Raw genomic sequence first — 14,150 nt, 5'->3', positions numbered from 1 at the left:
TGGACACAAGAGAAAGACAGATGAAAGCTATTGACTCTCAGCGTGTACATCGGGAAGCTATGAGGAGGAACTTGATTCCCAGGCTTTTATCCACTGTAATTACCATCTCCCACAGTTGGAAGGAAATTTTACTTATCTCGCTCTGCACTCTGGAACAAGTCTGCTCTTTTTTTCTGTAACTTTCCTCCAGTGCTCGATAACGCTCCTGCGCAGAGGGCAGGGAGGCAAAAAGCTTGAAAGGCAGATGAGGGAAGCTCAGCTCTGTGTGAGAGCTGAAGCGTCCAAGGAGGAAAAGCTGTGAACATTGAAAGCAAAAGCTCCATCTGCCAGACGAGGAGAAAGGTGGAAAGAGTAGCAGAGTGGGCTCACAAGGATGAGAAGAAGAGCATGAAGAATACCAAACGAGAAGAAGAGAGAGCGACGGAGAGCCAGACAGATGAGGCTGCAGGGTAAAACAGGACAAAGATGAATGGACGCGGATGGGACAGCATTGGTTTCACAGGATGGGGAGAATGACAAGAGGCAACAGGGGAACTGAAAGGGAACAAATAAGGAAGAAAAATGGAGAGACGTGTAAAAAAAAACAGTAAGATAAGAAAAAAGGATGTTAATTCATGACAAAGAGGGCTGAAAAGACAAAAAAACACCAGGGAAAGAGAGGAGAGAGGCAAAAAAAAAGATGGATGGAAGTGAAAGGAAGACAGATAAAGGCACAGAGAAATCAGTTATGGAGAGGAAGGCCTAGGGGGAAGAGGTGGAAGTTAAATAACAGGACTGTGAAAGTAGTTGTCTTGTCATCAGAGCCATCGACCACTGGGGAAATCAGGCGTGAAGCTCAGCTGCAAGTCATTTAATCTGCTCTTGAGCCATTAAAGCTCATTTCTTTCCAACACAAATGACAACGTGCGAGTGGAGAGAGGCTATTTCATTCGTTGCCAATGCAAATCCACTTGTTTTCAGCAGCTTTATTAGATCAAGTGTCACGTTAATGATCCCAGTGCAGTGGGCTGTCGGAAAAAGACTTTATTTCATATTCTTGCGACTATGTTGGGATTTTCATGATTTAAGTATAATGTTATTAAACAATGTCGTAAATTAAATAAGATCATGAATATCATCCAGTAGCTTTCAGTGCAGCTTAACTTTTGATCATTCTAGATAATAACGAATTATTCACGAATACGTTAGAGTTCGCAGCTTGACGTTAACTCGGGGCAAAAATACACGTTATTTAAAGTCATGTTAACATATCCAGTTGTACTGTGGTAAGTTACCACTGCTACATATCGTTACCTTTAAAACTTGTTACATTAAAGGATTACGGTCAATAATAAAATTAAAATGAAATTTCTGGTTTAAATCGATGTCAGTAGGTATGGAGCGTCTAGAGCAACCGCCACTATTAAACACAGTGGAGGCTGTGTCATGGTTTCAGGCTGCATCTCAGCCAGTGGTGTTGGAGATCTTGTTAAAACTGACAGAATTATAAACACAGAAAAGCACTCAAATTCTTGGTCAGCAATGCTTTACCATCTGACAAGCTTCTAATTGTCAGCGGCTTTAATTTTTTACATGCCAATGATCCCAAGAACAGTGCAAATGCAGCATACCAAGGAATGAAACACTGTAAGAGCCTGGAGCTCAACATTATCGAAGGGCTGGGGATGATCTTAACAAAGAAAAAAAAAGACTTTAGGGATGATTCATCCCTAAAATAAGAGCCTTTGGGAACTGACTTGATTGTGTAAACAACCAAGAACTCCAGAATTGTCATGTAACCATTGGCTTCATCTTTCAGCTGAGGAGGTTACTGCTTGGATTAAAACATCATGGGTCCCTTTTTTGTCGAGTTTGCATGTTCCCCCTGTGCTCAGTGTGGGTTCTTAGCTGTCAATGTAAACACGAATGGTTATGCAGCTCTGTGCTGTACCTCTCTGTTTTAACAAGATAGAACCTGGATTACTATTCCAGGCTATATTCCGGTTCTCACTTGTTGTGAGTGGGGAGAACCTTCAGCTCCTCTGTGACTCCTCCTCACGACCACACTGGTAGTGGGAATTCCACTATGCTTGTCCTTTTGCTTGTCCTTTAATAAACACACTCTTCACCAGCCTTACAAGGCCTGTTTGAACGGCCGCTGTCTTATCATACATGAAGATAGCAGTGTTCATACAACCCGTAACATTACTTTGAGTTAGGGAGTTAAAAATATGAGGTCCATGTGTCCATGTGCAAGAACGTTTCTCTCACACTCCACAGTTAGCAGTGGTGCACACCTGTGACATCACTAAACACTAAACTAGTTTTTCCCAAGGAGACACCACACAATTGCGACTATTACAATAGGTAGCACAGCAAATGGACAAAAGCTATAGGCAGGCAGCAGTGTGTCTCTGTGATCCTCTTGCTCTACAGTGGTAACACTGTACAGAAAAGAAGCTACAATAATCTAAAATCAGAGTAAAACTGAGTATTTTGTTTAGAAAATATTTTATAGCCAAGATAATTGGTGAGTTACTTATCTGCTCTTATCTCTTATAGCACTGGTAAATTGACCATTTTGCTAAAGGTAGAATGATTCTACTTAAAACCTCCTTCAGTTTCAAATGCCTGCCCCCTGGAAAATCTAGCATCATATGCAAATGCTATTCATGTGAAAACTTCTAACTGCTGAACTTTAGATGTCACCTGCATCTGAGCGTATGTATGCCACATTACACCGACCCGAGTCGTATACTGAGCCGTGACTGGCTTCTCAACCAGTGGTGATGTCACAAAATCAATATCTATAGACACAGAGAAGGTCAAACATCTATGTGTGGCACATTTTTAAGCAGCAGGGAACTTTAAATAACTGTAAAGAGGGATGTGAGGTGAAAAGGGGAATGTTAGAAAGCAACAGATGGGTGAAAATATTGAGAATTACTTACTGCTGGAGACAAATCATTTAATCTAGTTTTATCTTGCATGCTAACAGCAAGTTCATTTGTATGTTTGCTTGAATGAGCTGGTTCAGCCTATAGGAGTTTAGCCTAGTTATGGAACAGCCTGGACGACTTACAGTGTTTGAGATGCATGAATCATTTGAGCTCACATTGTGTGTCATCATTGATGAAAACTTGTATCTGTATATTCCCTCGATTTACTCTGTGACCATCGACATAACTCATAACTGAAGGGTATGAGTGGAACATGTGCAGGAACATTATAATCTTAATAGCGTAAGGATCTCAAATGCAAGAACATAACTCGTTCACAGTAGCTCAGCTTCTCTGTAAGCCCTGTTACCGTTTATGCATTCTTTAGTCTGTTCAACATAAGTAAGAAATAGTTTAGACATAACCTTGAAATGAGTCAGTTTTAGATGCATCAACATCTCATGACAGTGCTCTTATCCAACCAGCTTCACTGAGACTGGAAACTAAATAAAGCGCAGCTGTCCATAAGTTAAACTCTGTGTGACTTCTCACAGATGACTGTAATCCTCTTCTCATTCCTGTAGAGACCAACTGTGCTGCACAATGCAACACTGCAGAGCAGCAGCGCAGAGTGCAGGCCTGCAGAGGCCCTCCTTACAGCTTAACTCTGTGTCCTGCTCCTGCTTCCCTGTGCTGAGCCACCCCTCCCTTTCCTCTTCCCATCTCTACTTTCTCCTTGTTTATTTATTGTGTAGATGATCTCAAGCCTCAAATTGACTGTGGGATTGATTTGGCAACGGCCTCCCCTTCATTTCCCTTCCCCTCTTCTTCTTTTCCCTCCCTCAAAAGACTTTTGATTAATCTAGCAGTGTCCTCTGTGCTGCTAGGGAAAGAAGCGACTCAAATGTAACGACGGAGAGAAATCCATGCAAACAGTTATATTATACATGTGATAAGCAAAGCTCTTTTTGATGGAGGATAAGAAGGAAAAAAACAGTTTGAAGTGTGAAAGCAGGAAAAAAGAGAGCGAGAGAAGGAATGAAGCAAAAACTAAAGCCTGATTGTTCTGACCTTCTACTGGTGTTCTCCAAATACAGCTTATAATGATATCAGGGACATGCACACACAAATGTCTTTGTTATTTTGTTGAGGGCAGAATATTATTTTTAATGGCTACTATCAATTTTGAGCCTGTTTTACTCCCAGGATGTCAAAGTATTAAAAGAATCAGCAAAAACAAGGCAAAGTACAGTGCAAACCAGCGGCTGGACTGCTACCAAAGGATAGCTTGTGTTTCATAGAGGCAGCTTTTGAAGTAACAAGAAGTAATGTCTGATTTTTATATTCATAATTCTGGGAGTGAGAAGAAATTGCAATCTCATATATCGATTTTAAAAAGACAAAAAGTATTTATAATATTTTATAAGTGATAATTTTTTCCCACCTGACTAGCATTAAAACATGGATCATGAATGTTACTCAAAGAACACATAATTATATACATGATATCTTGCTAGAGAAAGATACAGGCTTCATGCTAACAGCATCTTTGTTCCTGTTCTGCATGTAGAACAAAAAACATTATCAGCAATGTGAAATGACACTTCTATCACACGTTTGCTGTTTAGCTACATGATGATAACTTCCCCAAATCCAACAAAACAGGCTAACGTTAGCTAAAAACTCTTATGCTATAGCTGTTTACATAGACTGATGACTTTTATATTGTCACAGCTATAACCCTTCAAAATATCCCATATTTTTACAGAACATCTAGTTATTTCTGTAGGTTGTGTGCTAGCTAGAAATGCTAACTATAAACATTTTGTATCTTTATGTTTTGAAAGGGTCTACTATGTAAACTTGTCATGCAAGGACTACAGCTCATTCCTATCTTTATTAACTAGGACAGTGTATTCCACCTACATTTGCTGTGGTGGTTTTCTTCCTGTGTGTATAGATAACATGCAGTTATCGCCACAACAGTTCACCTAGCAATGTTAGGAAGTGAGAAGCAGGAGTAGGAGGGTGACAAGAAGGTGGGAGGCAATGTGTGTGCATGTGCCCAGCTCTATTTGTCATCCCAGCCATGCTCATTGGTGACACCTTGTTCATTTGCGAAACCAACTGTTTGAGATGCAGGAATCGATCGAGCAAATAGAAGCAACGTGCTGAAGATGGAGAAAGGAAAAAGAGAGAGAGAGAAAGAGTAGGGTGGGCTGTCTCAATGCAGGTGGTAAAAACTGTATGTTACAGTGAATGTTCTGTGGAAAGTTGGAATATAATGTAAGTTTTTAAGTTTTCCTCAACAAAAAGTGAAAGAACATAAATGCTGCTCGAAAAGAAGGAATGTGTTTTGTTTTTCAAGTTGCCTTACTAGAAAGAAAATCTTAACTCTTAAGAGGTCAGAGCTTAATCTTCATCAGAAATAATACTGACAAGTTGTTAGTTTTTAATCACTGCCAGCATTGACTTTCTGACACCATCTGATAACTTAACTTCCATCCATTATGTTGGCAGAACTTTTGATTTGAAATTGATTTGTCTATTAGTGGCTAATGGCTTCATGAATCTAAAACATGCTCCTTAGACTTCATTTTTCATCCGTGTAAGAAATCTGTCACTTTGACAACTGGGCTCTGACTGTATAATGCACTCTTGCAATTTGTCAAAAGAAGACGAAATCACTCACACATACTGCATCCCAATTATGCTTCAGTTTTCATATTCTTGACCAGAGTTTAAACGAAAAGCTTAGCAGCGTTGTCTGCTTTGGCCTTTAGGACTAATGGCAGTATGGGAATTTTGCCAAAGTCAAAATCAACTTGATTGTAACAGACATTGTGTAAAGAAATGAGTAGTTGCTGGTAACTATGTGATGGTGGAATGCTTCACAAGACAACAGCAAGTAGAAGCTGATACTCAAAAACACAAAATATGAGCACCTCTCCTTAGTGTAAGAACTAGAAAAGTGAGACACAATACGCTGGTAGGTGCATGAGTCCACCTATCTCCAAAACCCAGTTATTAAAATGTTCTGTATTATTTATTCAATCTTTATACAAAGTCTGAGGTCGTGTTTTTTGTGTGCAGCAGGCAGGAAAGGATCCAAAGTTCAGACTCACCGGCAGAACTCAAAACTCAGCTTTATTGCTGGACTTCAAAAGAACAAAACAAAAACTGGGATACACATGAACTAAACAGACAGAACAGACAGCAGGGAATGAGGGAGAACGCAACACTGGACAGACGGAAACAGGGGGCTTAAATACACCAGGAATGACGAGGGAACAGGAAACACATGGGAAACACAGCTGAGGCAAATTAGACACAACGAGACAGCAGAAGCAAAACTAAACACACCGAACATGGAACGCAAGACTGTCAAAATAAAACAGGAAACACTAAGACGCAGACTAACTTACAACATGACATGGGAGCTGAGAGGAAAGAACAGTCAGGGAAGCTAGATGGATTAAGGAGGCAACGGGAGGAGATAACGAAGGGGACACAGGAACAGTTAACGGAGACAACACACAGAGAGACAGCGAAGAGCAATGATTCGAGACAGCATGAGAGAGCGACAGGAGCGACAGGAGAGACATGATATGACGGAAACATGGGATAAGCATGACAGGCAGGGGAGGCATGGAATTAAACATAAGGAGGAGAACATGGGAACAGAAAAAGGAAAGAAGACACAAGGACACAAGGGGAACCTGATAAACAAGGAGGTAAAACAATGCAACCTAGGCAATACAGAATAAACTTAAGACTAACTAAATGAACATAAACCATAATACAACATGACAAGAAAACAGAAGAACTGAGAACATTGGGTCAAATGACCCAGGACCCTAACAAGTCTCAAGTCGTGTTTTTTACAGAGTGGTGGGTTCACAGGAATGCTTGCTGAACTTTCTTGGTGAGATGCAGTAGCTCATAATTAGCATAATTTCTGACAGATTTCAAAGGGAGCCTTCAGGAGTTGTTGCTTCCAGACAGTAATACCAGACTGAACACTCTTACGGCCAAATGGGCTTTAACTGAGTGAGTAGTAATTGATGCAGACAGGAGATGTTAATATGTATACAACCTGTATCCTTTTGGTAGATTATACCAACAAAACCTTTGGTTTTCTGTCAGTGGGTGATGGTAATATTACTAGCTGTTCTATTAAAATGTCATATTTACTGTAGCATAATTTTCTTTCAAGCGAAATGAAGCAGAGTAGTCATATCTGACATTGTTGACTAAAAAATATTGTTGAATTTCAATAACCGAAAGACATTGTTGTCCAGCAGTGTGAACACAGACGTGACATTTCTATCCACACTCAAACAGGACACAAATTACTGTGACATGACTTCAGACTGTCAAGGAAGAGAGACAGCTCTTTGTAAGCCATACCACCCTTGAAGGTGTTTGGTTGAAAATTGTCTCATTGTTGACCTGCATAGAAAAGAACAGAAAAAAGATGCAAAGCTGAATGTAAAAATTCAGTATATAAGCTTTTACCATTTGGTGAGCATTTGGTAACTTATGGTAATATATATGTATATGTATATATATATATATATATATATATATATATATATATATATATATATATATATATATATATGTATATGTATATATATATATATGAATGTCATCAGGTCACTACTGACCTATCCAGAGTTAGGGTTATTGTAGAAGGTTAGTTTTATTTTAGAAACCTGATAAATAAGACATATTAGAAAGTAGAAGTTGCTACATTTTGAATGAAGTCTCATATGGTTTATCTACAGAAGCATTTGGGTGTAACGTTCTCCTAATCCTAGACGGGTCACCACTTATCTGGTAGATTTTACGAGCTTAAGTGCTTTTCATAATTATATTGTTTTGTTTGATCTTTCAAAACTCATGTGTATTTTTTGTCTCGTTCCTGGCTCCATCCATGTGCTTCAGGGGCTTTAATCATCTCAGTAGCATTTGGTCATCATGACATTGTGACCACAGAGCAGCTGGCAGCCACAGGCTGTTTTGTCAGTACCGTTCAGCTTACCATGTCACATCATATAAGAAACTTTTTCAGACACTCAAACGATCTACTTTCATACACAGAGAGCTTGTGCATCTACAGGAACAAAAATGAGAAGAAAACAGTGGCTGTTGTTCTGGTGTCCAGGCTGAAGTTAGCTCATATGCAGAGCTATGCACGTAGGAGATCCAAGGTTTCACAGGAGGACATTCAACAAACTGCATTACAAAGTGCTGTTTAGTGTGTCGGGATGCAGAAAATGAATTCACTTTCTAATGCACGCTATTCTTAAAACTCTCTGCTGAGCTACCTTCTCTCTCTCCTTCTCGCTGTGTCTCTCCATCTCTCTGTGGCATAAATCTAGATTTTAGGGAGAATCCAAAGGCCTGCCCCGCGACCACCACCACACTTAACCTTTTCACTAAAAGGCTATAAATGTCAAACTATGGAAAATTCTTTATCGCCTTAATGAGTTTTGGGGGGGGATTGCATTCCTCTCATTTTTAGCCTAAGCCAATGACCTGCATTATTTAATAATCCGGTTCACTTTCAAGCTACATACAGCCTTTAAAATATGTGGGACACCTTGGGATGCAAGATTACAGAGCTTTGATTAAAATGCTGATTTTTCTAATAAAATGTTCACGTACAAGTTCTCTGTGAAAATATCAGTATGACTGTCAGAAATCTCAATGATTAAAAAAAAAATCACAGCTGTGCAACAAAGACGTTCAGCATAACCAGCATGTTTTCCTTTTCTGACTTTACTTACCCCAGTTCTGGTAATCAGGCTAAGCTGTCAAACAAAGGTGGTTATTGAGGTTTTCCTAAGATATCAATGAGCACATTTGCAGAAAAGATGCATTCTTGGTAATATGTATAAATCACAAACATGGACAGCTCAGCAGCATTGCACCTTATTTTACAAAGACAAGGCTGTAATAGAAATGATAAGAAAAATACAGTCTCGTAGAGGCTCTTTGTATCGCTGCCATCAAAGCAGCAGTGTGTGTAGCTTGAAGAAATGTGTTACTAATTTGTGCAAATATTAATTATTATCATCAAAATCACTTTGAGTATCCAAGAAAGCAGAATAATACAATATAAATAAGTCTGTATAAACCCAGGTAATAAAAGCATAAAACGTGATGATCTGATGTATCATCATCACATTTATCATTGTGGATTTCATTGTAAATGCCACATTCAATAATAGATTAATGTATTGCAAATGAAAGTATTCCTATGGCATGTAGGGCAATGCTCTGTTTTTCTGATGTACCCCTCGTGTATTCAAGAACAGATAAAAGAAAGCAAAGGAATTTGCCAGGTCTCTGTCCTAAACAAGGCACTCAAAGGTATCCTGATATCAAACATTAAACATATCGCAGTCTTACTCCCAGTCCTAGAAAGGCAAACACAAAATTTCCCCTAAATCTCTGTCTCCAAATCCTTTCCGCCCTCTCTCTTTGTCTTTTTCACAAACTTGCTTTTCTCACCTTTGACAGATAAACTGTACAACAGGGAGTGTGAAACAGGAGACAGCTGGAAAGCGATTGTCTTTTTATGCCATGAGAAAGCACTGCGAGCGGTTAAGAGACAGAATGATTGCTCTAACATCACTCCTCCCTCTCTGTGTCTTGCAGTGCAGTTCAACTTGATTCCTGTGGGGCTCAGGATAGTGGCCATCCAGAGCACCAAGACAGGGCTCTACGTTGCCATGAACAGCGAGGGCTACCTCTACACTTCGGTATGAATAGCGAACACACTTTACAGTCATTCCATGTTTGTTTGCTCCGATAGAGCTAACGCAGTATATGCCCAGAGTTTACAGGCTTTTCAAGTTCATCTGTGACTTTCTTAAATTACTGAGTGACATGCGATAGCTTAGGCCTCAGTCACACAGGAGTACAGAGTGGTTGGAGACTGCTTTAGGGAAAAATCTGCATTCCCTTACCAGTTTGCGAGTGGTTGCTGGCAGTCACCGGGTAAAATTGGTCTTCCAGCAACTACTTGCCAACTGGTTGGGGAATACATATTTTCTCTAGCGTCTGCAGACTGCCAGATGTGAATATGGTGACTACTCTTTAAGGCATAATTAAGACAGTTCTGCTGATCTATGTACCTCAGAGTTACCATTATAGTGGACTGATAGCAGTGTATTACATGAATCCCCCTCCATACACACAACTTTTCTGAATAACCAGCTTTGCTCACAGTCAGTGAGGCAGAGGTGGAGACGTCTGAATCTGCGCAGCGATTGTAAAGATCTGTACATTAAACAGTTTCCTGCTCTCGGTCACAGCAGCACTTGTATGCCACCGTTTTTTGAAAAAGCACAAAAGGCACTTCCGCTGAGCTTTCGTATTGATGTGAAGATAGAAGCAGCAGAGCCGAGCCACAGATTTGAGCATGGAATAACAGATGATCAGAGTGCACTCTATCAGGATGCAGAGAAAAGCTTTTCTTTTTTTTTTTCCAGCTGTTTTTTTCCTCCTCTTGGCAAACTGGCAAAGTGTGTGCGATCTTGTTTGAAGTGCATCGGTGCGCTCACTTCAAAGTCCATCCAACGCTGCCTGTGCACATACTGCCAGAAATGAGGAGGGGAGGTAAAGGGTTTCTGTCAGGAGCAACAATGCAAAAACAAGCCTGGATAGTGCGCACATACATAAATCATCCCCCTGTGCTGCCACACATACAGTATGTGAACAGCAGTTTGTCCTTAATTCTAGCAGCTCCTCACTTTGTCAACCACGAGCTGCACTGAGCATAAGACAGTTCTTACTTTTAAGTCGTCCTGGCCTAGAAATCACATGATATTAAGTAAAGTTAGTTAATAGGTTTGTTACCTCATGTTTGAATGTATAGATAAGTTGAATGTAGCCTCACTGATACTATCTATTGATTGCTGGACTCATTTTGAAGCTTCAACATTAGCATGTTGTCTTTTTGGTGTCAGGAGTGACAATATGTGGATGAGAACTTGCCCACAACCACAAGCAAACTTGGTAAGTGAGCCATGTCCACAGACAGTATGAGTGCAATGCACAGATGGATGCCTGCTAATTAGTAACAGACCAATAAATACTAGAAAAAAAGAAAATAGGAGCACAAAATTATTGGATGAGATGTAACATGCAGCAGGCGCCAGATATCTCTTGTCAAACACCACAACCACGGTGAAGAGGTCCAGTTCACTTACTTTAACTTAACAATAGTTTAGTTTAGGTTTAGCACTTTAATATTTAAAAAAAAACTACAAACATATTATGTCGTTGGCTGAAATTGGACATTTTAATATGGAATTCAGTGGAAATTGAATGCGTTGGAGACTACCTCAAGTGTCAGTTAGAGGAAATGGAGAGGAACTGGCACATGAGCATTTACTTAAAGCTAAACCAATCTAGCTGTTTTGCTAGGTGACTTTGCAAGCTAATGCTACATTAATATCATTATTCATAATAATAGAGACCAGCTGAAAGATGCAATTAGACTTTAAGTAACTGTAATAAAATGTGTTTGCAGACTACTTATGATCAGGGTGGTTTGATCACTTGTAGTCAGTTGTCAAACAGACTTTGGTTGCTAGCAGTCTGGGGGACACATGAGGGGTTTGTCTAAATGAATCAGTTAAACATCTGATAACTGACTTCATCATTTATTTGTTAATTTTGTCTTATTATTATTTTTAGAATTTACCTGCATTGATAAACAATAACCAGCAAATAGAACAAAAAATAAAAGACTGGATATCTTCATGCTACACTGGAAGTCCCTGAAAACCGGTTGTTAGCAGGCTAACTGAAAAAAATCCATGCAAAGGAATATACCTTCCCCCCTAATGAGACCCAGAAAATGGTCCTTGCATGACTTTTCCAGGGCTTGGAACCATTCCTAGATCATAAAAAACCTTGAATACACACACACAAACCTTCAAACACACAGATGCAGAGGTTATACTTACCCAAGCATTCTCCTGACTAAAAGAAAGGTGACCCATTTTCACTAAGCGAAATAACCACAGGGAAAGAGAGTGTGGAGAGAAGAAATGTTTAAGAAAATCCCTCTGAGATGGGAACAGACGGAGGACAAAGGAGTGGTGGAGGATTTTTTTTTGCTCTCCGTCACCTCAACTAGCTGCTCTGCTATTGTTCTGCACATGTGAGCCCCAAAGACAGAGATGGGGAAGAAGACCCAAGGCAGGTTTTGTGCTCACCGGCCTCGGGATCTGGAGAGAGGGAGTGTGGAGTCTTGACATCCTGTTATGCAACCATTAGTGTTTCAGGAGCCTGCATAATTTCTTGAAAGATAGGGGAATTTTAGGAAGTGGTCTCAGAGAGAGAGTTTAATATGAACGTCTAGTGGAAACTGCTGTGGGACATGGGAGAAGGAGAAATACTCAGTTGTTGTTTAATTTATCTGCATCCTTTAAAGTTTCATTGTTTTTGGAGGTAATGCCTGTTGGTGGTTGGTTTGTTTTACATTTGCCTTGGAGCTGAAGTTGGAGTTATGATTGCTTGGTATGAAACATTGGTGTCTCAGTTAAAAGACAGTAAGTTCAATGAAAAATGAGCCAATGTTATTTTAACTGGCTGTTTCTAATAGTTAGTGAATAGTTAGGAAAAGGCAATATAGAAAACATAATGTAGTAAGTTGATAGTAAGTAGCATAGAAGTTCTGCTTAACATAAGGCAACTGACAGCCACACAGCAATTAGACAGTAAGTCTGCTATCAGTATGCAATTCAATGAGATGAAGTTGGCAATTACATGCTATCAGTCAGTGATAAATATGAGATCTGTTGCTACCAGTTGCAAGTGATCCATACCATGTTTTTAATATGTGCATTTAACCCCAAACCACAATATGCACATGTGAACCTCAACAAAGCAGTTTCTGTGCCTAACCCAAACCCACTTGCTTTGGTTCCTGTATCTTATCAAACACAGAGACACGGATTAAAGATGAACATGATCTGCATCTGTAAGGAAAACCTACAAACTGAAAACTGTAGCTAAAAACGCATTAACTGAATATAAAAACAAAAAATTAGAGTTCATAAACGACTGAGTGAGAGCACTGTTGCTACATTCATCTTTTATGTACAGTTTGTGGTTACAACACCATCTGCTATGAATTCTGTTTACACCAGTTTGCATTGTCCAGAATGAGTTTCTGGCTATAAGCAAAAAGGATCCGTTGAGGGAAGCGCTACGTTAATGTGAAGAATTAGTTGAAAAATGGCACCTGCACAACTGGGTAACCACTGTACTTTACAGAAGTGTATACAATGTATCTATACTTTGGTTATATTAGTGTTGACTGAAGTATTCTCCAGTAGGATTGTAACCAAGAGGTGTAAAGTTGTTCCCGTCCTTCTCCCTTTTGTAAAAATAAGAAAAGCTCACATAGGCCACGACATCACTGCAGTGGCTACTCCGCATGAATCTTTCATTGGCCTCTGTGGTGGATGTAATGTCCTCTGCAACATGCACGGTAAATAATTCCAACATTTGTTTGAAAGACCTGAAAATGAAGCACGTTCTGGGTATTTTAGGCAATCGCTCAGACAAATGAGAAAAGTAGTTTTCTGTTTTCTACCTTGGTCTTCCCCCAGAACTGTAATTTATCTTTATTCATCAGTTGCATCCTTCCCATTTGTTGCTCCTTTGTTGTAATTTTCCTCAGTATTCTCCATCTGATCTGTTCTCATTTTTTAACTCAGCACTCCTCTGCTGCCACAGCTCATTTTCCCCACGAGGATCACCGGGATTTAATATAATCACCTAATCCAATTTAATGATGACACCATTTAAATACTTCAAATATTTGTGATGACCTCAGTTTATCTTGCAAGCTGTTTAAACAGCCTCAAACAAAGATTTTGTTTAAGTCAGTGTGCTTATATTTTGCCTTTAATTTGTTGTTTAATCTTGGACGCCAAAAGAGAAAGGAGCCAGTGACCGAAAGAAAGCAAGGAAATAAGTAGATAGAAAACGACTGAGTACCTTAAGCAAATTTTTCTCCTTTCCACAAACAGAAAGGTCAAAGCTTCAGAACTATCCTTCTCTGCTCTGTAACACAAAATGGCTTGGAACCAGGATCCAGTATTAGAACCACACTTTTTTTGAAGTAGAACAAGTTGCAGCAGTCGACCAGGTTTGTTGATTTCTGCGAATAACTCGTTAAGGAGCAGCATCATAAATGAA

At 39.6% G+C, this 14,150-nt stretch overlaps 1 protein-coding gene across 1 annotated transcript in view; it reads left to right on the top strand.

The window, feature by feature from the left end:
• The window catches only part of fgf11a (fibroblast growth factor 11a), a 95,089-nt gene that overhangs the window by 56,671 nt on the left and 24,268 nt on the right, over positions 1–14,150 (top strand). The window contains exon 3 of the mRNA XM_031735019.2: positions 9,588–9,691. Within this exon, the coding sequence (XP_031590879.1) occupies positions 9,588–9,691 (104 nt within the window). The remainder of the gene's footprint in view (positions 1–9,587; positions 9,692–14,150) is intronic.

The sequence above is a fragment of the Oreochromis aureus genome, linkage group 3 (genome assembly GCF_013358895.1).
Source record: "Oreochromis aureus strain Israel breed Guangdong linkage group 3, ZZ_aureus, whole genome shotgun sequence".
In the NCBI taxonomy this organism is placed as follows: Eukaryota; Metazoa; Chordata; class Actinopteri; order Cichliformes; family Cichlidae; genus Oreochromis; species Oreochromis aureus.
The sequence above is the reverse complement of the archived record's forward strand: the minus strand, read 5'-3'. Positions and strand labels throughout refer to the sequence as shown.